Raw genomic sequence first — 8,670 nt, forward strand, 5'->3', positions numbered from 1 at the left:
CATTACAGAGTAGTTATTCTGAAGGAACACAAGCTTTGTTAGGTAAAGTTAAGTATCATAAGCATAAAGGAGGTTAAGATATCATATATTTATGAGGGGTGGGAGCAAGAACAATCCCATTGGGACCTTAGATGTGTATGAAGAGATTTTTTGAACATGTAGTGGTTAGAGGTGGTACGAATGGATGGTGGGAGTGAGTTCCAGAGACGGGAAAGGTTAAAGGATAGTAAGTGTACTTTTTTCAAGAGGGAGGGTAATGACAGCACTGAGTTAATTTATACTTCACACTAAGTTGTATAGTGTTTTTTATCCTTTGCTTGAAACGTTGATCTCTGGCATGTAGGCTAGACAGTGCTTCATAGTACAGTAACCTTACTGCACAATATACTTTTTAGTTATTTTCTAAAGGCAAATAAGATATGGAAACCTGTGCTATTTCTGAGCTCATTTTCTGCTGCATATAGTTTGGCAGTTAGTACAGGTTTTTACAAAGCCTTAAATTTCCAAGTTATGTCCTGTATTTGTTGTGATGAACTGTAACGTGTCAAGCTTGGCTTAGAAAAAAGGAATGGAGACTCACGTTTCTTGAGTTATTTCAGTGTATTTTTTCTGAGCATATTTCTAAACATTATGGCTGACAATAACCAGAATAATGCCTGTAATTTCATAAATATATGTTTATAACATAGTTCTGTGTGCTACTTGCTTAAAGATAGGATTAGGCATCTAAAAGCAACTCAGTTTTCTGTTTATACGTAGTAGGAATGATCGACTGAAGTAGTAGGTTGTAAGAACAAAATGGAATGTTTTGGCAACTCCTATGAGAATCATAGCCATCTTTTATGTGTCAGGACAGTTGTGTAGCTCTTATGCTGTGAAATGGTTGCATTTTTGACTTGCCTCTTTTCACTTTGTGATTGGAGTTAATTATGGAGGCCGATATTGGTATATTAAGATTATAAACCAGCACTAAAAACTGATTTTGCAAAGTACTTTTTTGTTCTTTTATTTGCAATTACATGGTAAATGCACTTGACCTGCAGAAAATGATTCTTCTGACACAAACATTTTTGATTGTATTTATGCTTATGTTGTAGGCCGGCACAATGGTGCAGTGGTTAACATTGTCACCTCACAGCAAGAGGTTCTCCGGTTCAATTCTCGGCTGGGGTGCCTTCTGTGTGGAGTTTGCATGTTCTCCCTGTGTTCGCGTGGGTTTCCTCCGGGTACTCCGGTTTCCTCCCACATTCCAAAGATTTGCATCTGGAGCATTTCTCCCCGGCCCTCCGCTGAAAACAGGCTCTGTGGAACCTAGTCGGACATTCCCGGTCAACAAATGTTAAATAAATAAATAAAATAAAAGATTATAATGCTGTATGATGGTGTATGTGCGTGATTAACATTTTGCAAATTACGTATGGCAGAGAAAGGGTCTTTATCTTCCATGTTATCTGTCGTACAAGTTATTCTAACATTTAATTATTGGGCATCGTGCATACATTTAGTCTTAATGTGAGGAACTGAGTTATATAACATTAACACAGACAAGTGTCTTATAGCCACATTTTTTCATCAGTGGTCTTTTCAGATTTGATAGTTTTATTAGCATATTTTCAACAGTTAACTTTAATTCTGTTTTCAAAGCTCATTCTCTGAGTCACTCAGGCATCTAAGCAGGGAATCTGACTACATTATGGCAGAATTTGTTGGCATCTACTACCAGCAGCTGTAGTTTATATTGTTGCAGGTTTTGTGTATTTTTGCTGCAATCTCAAGATATGCTATGTACCTCTGCCTACGACTGGGGATTTCATAGCATCTTTTTATTTTTAAATGAGAAGACAGACACATTTTCAAATGCTGCATTAATGTTGTATTTAAAATATTTTTCCATCTTTTTAAACAACTGCCAGTCTGCTGCTTTGCCACATAAGTTGAAAATGACTTAACAGAAAAAGTAAATATAGTACGTGATACCATCTTTCTTTCTTTCATATGAATGGATTTCTTGAATGTCATTTGTAACCTATAGATTGGACAGTTAATATATGCAAAGAGCATTATACTTGTGTTGTGAGGTACTACCTGAAAACTAACATTTAATTCTGTATCTAGGTTTGTCTTTTACCCTACATGCTTGTACAGACAAAAAGACAGCTGTACACAGCAGAATCATTTGGTCTTGTGATTGGAGTCATGATAGCAAATACTTTTCCACAGGAAGCCGTGACAAGAAGGTATGTAGTAATTTAGCTATGATTTTAATAATCATGATTTTACAGGATATGTTTGTCCTTTAAGACATGCCTGTTTGTATTTTACTATATTTTTCAAAAGTATCATTATTTGACATTTATTCTTAGGTAGAGTGGACTATGGCTTGTAAGAACACAATAACACACTACTTGTAAATTACTTATGGAAAAAAAAAATCATCAAAGACCAACTGACAGTATGTCAGAAACACAAGTCTGCATATCTCTTATATTTCAGTGCTGTGCTTGTATGTTCTTTTCTGAGTGGTTTTAAATACTTAGCTGTCTTTAAGGAATTTTAATGCATTGATTACATGTTTTTGTATTATCTAAATGCTGGACCTGTGCTTTCCTTTGACCGTATTTGTAGTTGTTAAAGTGATGTGCTGACTCTGGACCCATCATGTAAAGAATTCAGTTAGGCAGTATTTCAAAGTACAAACTATTGTTTAGAAGGTGGGGGAATTTTTTCCTCTTATCATTGTTCTACTTTTTTATCCTCCATCCTCCTACATAAGAACCTAGGAAGGTTTTGCATTACAGTTGTTTTTGAGTTGCTGACTGCATTTGGTACAAAGAGAAAAAAAATCTGTGCTACTGGTGTTCATGTATAAAGCCCGGACTGTGAACCAAGTGACCTAAATTCAAGTAGTGGCCTGGGCTGTAATGGGGGTGAAAAAGATTACTGTGTGAAGTACTGGAAACTGGCCATTAACAATGAGGCTTTGATGTAAAGCCATACTTTTGACAAATTTGATGATGTAATTCTGCACATTACTAAGAATTGATCTACAAAAAATAGGTGCAAATATCTCCTGCATACCATCAATAACTTTGTGGGTAGTTGCATCAGTCATGGTTTCAGGATAATCCCTGGCAATGAACATACATTTTATCCTGGAATATTCCAAATGAAATTGCTTATCAGAAGTTAACCTCAAAAGGTGAACCTACTGTCCTACTGTCTTGCAAGATTATGGCTACTCCCAAAATGTAAGTGGTTATTTGGAAAAGTATGTTTTTGAAAGATAGTGGACTCAGACCTATCCATTACCACATTATTTTATTAAATGGCATCTAAAAGTTACAGACATTTAATCATCTGTAAAAGAAAATTTCAAAAACCCAGCAATACTCTGCAAATAATCAAAAAAACTTTGCAAATGTGTATGATAACCTGTCCACAAGATAAAATATTGTCCAAAAACCTTAAATATAATTTTAAGTAAGGTTTGAAATCATAATGGGAAAGGAGGTGCTTCCTATAACATAATAACAAACACCAGTCAAAAAATAAGAAAAAAGTCACATACTGCCTGTAATTAGACAAGCTGCATATGAGAGTGAGACTTCAGTAATGAGTTTATCACAAGAAACCATATTAAAATTTAACCATAAGAAAGGCACAAAAGGATAACCACTTCTTTGGTTTATGTAGGTATCCACTGATTAGAAATATTAGACTGGTATTTAGTGATCAGAAATCGTAACTTTATTAAAAATTATAACATGTCCTGTTTATATTTATTTGACTGCAACTTTTCACTTAATGATTAGCATAGGATAGCTGCTATCAGTTTAGCAAGAACTGATGGTTTGCTTGTTGCATCCCTGTTAAACATTACACCAAAAGATTTACAAATATGTAAAAAATAAAAAATGCCATCTTTTCTTTGTGCAGAGGTAGACATCTGCATTAATTCTACTGTACTCTGAATAACATCTGTAGAATTAATAAAGCCTTCAGCTACTAAGTGGATCATTGCATAACTGAAGTTTTATGACAGCATAAATTTGTAGGGGGCAATGCCAAATGCTGCTGGCTACATGGACGCAAGCATTACCTTTCTCTGAGACACCCCCATCCTACTGAAGAATATAGTAATCCATTTGTGGTCAGTGACTTCATACCTGGTATTCTTGTTTATCTTAATGAGTAACCAAAGTGTTTGCTAGAAATGCAATCTACTTTAGTAATTACTGAAGGCTGGGACCTCCTTCCTGACATGTGCACTATTGTGATGTGGGACTAGTGTTTAACTGTGCAAATAAAGTACCTCTTAAATGATCCTGCTCCATCCACTGTGCTTTGTTCACTGGCATCTCGAGAACAAAACTCTGAAGTTTTAAAAACAATAGGAAGTATATACCCCAGGGGTTATCTAACTGGCTTATTAAGCACATTATCCCTATGGAATGATGATAACCACTTAATTTAGTACTGAAAATTCTTATTTTTAAATAATTGCCAATTGTATTTAAGGTTGTGTAACACACAACTTTGCCTACATGTGTGTTTCTTTAGAGCAGGTAGGTGGAATGGACTAATGGAGCTATTTTTCAGCCACAGCCTAGTTATAAATTCTGTAAAATTTAACAAAAAAATGCAAAAACACCAAACAATTTTAATGCTGAGAACACAGACCAAACAGGAGTCCATGCACTGCAGAAATCTTATTTTAAAAGAATGAGTGAATAGTAGAAAGAAATGCTGAGCTTTTCTTCTGTTTAGTTTTTTGTTTGGCTGAATTTTAATTGTTCTGCAGTGTTTCTCCTTCCCTGGCTACTGCACATACTGATAACTGATAAAGTAGCAGAGGATATTCCTTTAATGGCAGGAACTGAGTTTGTATTCTATGTTCTTTTGGCATTAAACCTAAATTACTTAAAACAAAAAGTTAGTAGTTTTTGAGCCTCCAAACATAAATAGTATATTTCTGTCACAGCTCACTATTTGTATTATGTTTTTTTTTTGCATATAAGTACTTTAACATTTCTGAGAAGCATGTTGGTGTAGGTATCTTCGTGTCACATATTTTAATTATATGTTTTTCATATTGTATAGTGGTTGAGTTCCTGTACTACGTATCTGACGCTTGTACTTTTGCAGGCAACTGGCTAGTCAGAAGAGCACAGATAATTATCCTCTTTATTAGGCAAGCTAGGAGTCATTGTTTTGGTATGTTTTCACTTTTTAGCATAGTTTCCTAGAATAAAAACTCATTAACATGCCATCGGTGATTATAGGTGTTGAGATTGCTTTTTTTTGTAGGCTCCATTTAAACATGCAGTCAATGTTTCATAACTTGTTAGAACAAGTTCTTCTTGGTAGTTGTATTCTTTGCAGAGGAGTTTTGTGGAGAAAGGACAAAAGGTTGTCCTCAAGATATTGAAAATATGTGTAAACACTGGAAGTTTCTTCTTGGGCTGACTTGTATAGCATTTAGCACACAAATCGAGTGGAAGAAACGTAGATTCATGCACTTTTACCATGCACACCTGATATGGTAGGACCCCTGAATATAGAAACAAGTAATATTTTGTCCTGTCACATTTTCTGATCCCACCACAGATAGTTCTGTGTCCTTCTTTATTGCAAAAAATGTTAAACATACAAATTGTTTACATACATACATTGCAGTTTATTCTTACAAGCTGAACTAACAGCCATCCATAAAACTGTAACAAAATAACTTTAGAAAGCCCCCACCACACTGGCTATATCCTCTTTAACACCGTGATCAAAGAAAAGCAGTTATACGAACAAACCCGTGTTTTCAGGAATATAGCCCTATCAGCACAGCATTCTGTATTTATTAACTGTATGCTAATATTAACAGATAAAGTAAATTCAGTAGACAATACAAAACTTTTGAAAAAGCTGCAGTATTTTGGCTTTATATTAATTATTCTTATAAATGAACATTGGTGTTTAGAGAATGGCTGTTGGTTATCTGGAAACCATAGGAATTGGTACATCATTACTTATTAAACTGCGTGAGCTTTTAAGGTTTATTAGAAGATGTGATCATCTGAAAGGTTAGACCTCAACATGGACATGTGCTTACCTGAAGAAAAAAGTTTTGTCATTTTTTTTTCAGTTGCTAATGGGATGTGATCCAGTAGTCAAATGATCATACCCACTGCTGCTGCTAAGCAGTTTACTAAATCACACTATAAACAAGTTAATTTTATTTATTAATTTTACAGTTGTTAACAGGGAAAGTACGACTGGGCCAAATTAATTATTTTTCTTTAACAAGAGTAATACATTAGCATTTGTATTACAGCATCGAAGCTTTACTTAATCGAATAACTAAAGCTCGATCTTGTAATATCGACAGCTAAAATTGTTGAACGGCCGATTCAACCAAGGGAAACAATTCCTTTGGCCAAATCAAAAAAAAAAAAAAAAAAAAAAACGTTGCAGCCGAAATCAAGTAGGGGGGTTTCACCCCCCCACATCCCCCCTACCTAAATATACCAACTCCGAGATCACTCCAAATTGGAGAAATGGGCATACTGCACATAATGACCAAGGGAAGTGTTTCCCTGGTTTAAATCAGCCGATCGACAATTTACGGTTTTGATATTACAGTTTCGAGCTTTACTTATTTGATTAAGTAAAGCTTCGATCTTGTAATGTAGAACCATACATATTATATACACTTAGTCATAGGTGAGGTGGCATGTGCAGTACATGTTGTAGACATGAATGGTTCAGATGTAAAGTAAAATAGCGTGGAATAGCATATAATTTTACAGATGAGTGAAGATCTGAAGTAGTGCATAACTGGGGACTAGCAAGCAGAGTAAATATCAGTAATGACACAGGCATGCTTCTGAGCATTTCTGCTGTACAATCTAGTAATAGACTGGATATAAGCAGTTGAGGTCAAGTACTAGAGAGAAGAGAAATAGGTGAAAAAAGAAAGAGAAAAATGGGGATTGGTAAGAGCGAGAGGGATAGTATGTGAGGGTGGAAGGTGGGGATGAGGGTGGAATAAATCATCCAGGCTTATTGCAGGGGTAGACCCAGTTCTTAGTGAGGTGTTCCTTTAGTAGTAGTTTAAACCTGGAGGTAAATGCTCGACCAAACACCAAGAACACAAGTAAACAGGCAAATTCCCTCAAGAACGTCTCCGGAACCAATATTAATCCACCACGAACCAGGAGTACAATAAAATACTAGAGTTTATTAACGCAATTCCAAAACTCATATGCGTTTTTGTCCTATCCACTGGACTTCATCAGATAATTCCATACATTCATAAAATCACTTATATACATCCTACTTTGTCACTTATCCAAAAACCATCAATTAAATTCAAATACACAAATCAACTTGTATCTATAAGCTCATGAATATTAAAATTATTATAACTTGCTTCTATATCTAAAACACTCAGATTCCTTTTAATACATAATAAATAAATTCACATTAAAAAACTTTGATTTATATCTATTAAATTTAGAAAATGTTATGGAAGCAGAAATAAGGAAAACATATAAAAAGACTAGAAATTATATGAATCTTAATAAGGAAGAATATAAAGTTTTGGATGAGTTAAAAAATAACTCTAGGGTAAGAATTGTGAAACCAGATAAGGGTGGGGGAGCTGTAATTATGGACATCATCACATATGAAGGCAAAATGAATCAAATCTTGAGAGATGAAAATAAATATGCGGAGGTGTCAAGAAATGAAATTTGGTTAGCGCTTAAAAGAATTGACATGGAATTAGAAGGTATGTATAATGAAACAACTATTGATGGAAGTATGTTAACCTATTTGAGGGTGGATAAACCTAGGATACCGGTAATTTATGGTATCCCGAAGATACATAAGAATGTGGTAGATCCGCCACTGAGACCCATCGTCTCAGCAGACGGCTCTAAAACACTACCCTTAGCTAAATTTAGATAGTAAAACTAAACATATATGGATTAATAAGCCAGCTATACTAAAAGATTCATGGGACCTTTTAAGGGTGGTTGATTTAAATATGTATACTGAAAATTTATTATTTGTTACAATAGATATAGCAGATTTATTCTACTCTATCCCCTGTTTTGAAGGTATGAAAATGTTTGAGGAAGAAGTATTTTTGGACAAAATGTTAATGCACAAAGATAAAGTAGCGTGCACAGGCTTAATGGACATGGTACTTAAAAACAACTATTGTTTAATGGTGATTTTTTTCAACAAATCCAAGGTGTTGCCATGGGAGCAGCCTGTGCACTTACTTTTGCCAATATTGTTTTGGCTAATTGGGAAGAAAAATATGTACTCAAATCTAGGTTCCATTCTTGTTGGAACTTATATAAGAGGTTCCTGGATGATATAGTTATTTTTTGGATAGGGGGGAAAGAGAAATTAGAAGAATTTATAGAATATATCAATGAAACTACTGATTTCCTTAGGTTTACTTATAATGTTTCTGAGAATGTTTTGCAATTTCTAGATATAGAAATATACAAAAGTGAAGGTACATTTGCATCTAAAGTATATAGAAAATCAACCTATTGTAATTCCTATTTACACTACAACAGTGCACATCCAGCACATAGTAAGAAAAATATAATAAAGGGTCAATTTGTGAGGGGGTCACGAATGACAAGTAAATGGGAAGAT

At 34.6% G+C, this 8,670-nt stretch overlaps 1 protein-coding gene across 1 annotated transcript in view; it reads left to right on the plus strand.

The window, feature by feature from the left end:
* The window catches only part of ELP2 (elongator acetyltransferase complex subunit 2), a 1,608,146-nt gene extending 1,605,735 nt beyond the window's left edge, over positions 1-2,411 (plus strand). Inside the window, exons 19-20 of the mRNA XM_044065497.1 lie at positions 2,116-2,237; positions 2,364-2,411. Of these exons, the coding sequence (XP_043921432.1) occupies positions 2,116-2,237; positions 2,364-2,411 (170 nt within the window). The remainder of the gene's footprint in view (positions 1-2,115; positions 2,238-2,363) is intronic.
* Positions 2,412-8,670: the final 6,259 nt, after the last annotated feature.

The sequence above is a fragment of the Protopterus annectens genome, chromosome 3.part0 (genome assembly GCF_019279795.1).
Source record: "Protopterus annectens isolate FY-2018-M chromosome 3.part0, PAN1.0, whole genome shotgun sequence".
NCBI lineage: Eukaryota > Metazoa > Chordata > Ceratodontiformes > Protopteridae > Protopterus > Protopterus annectens.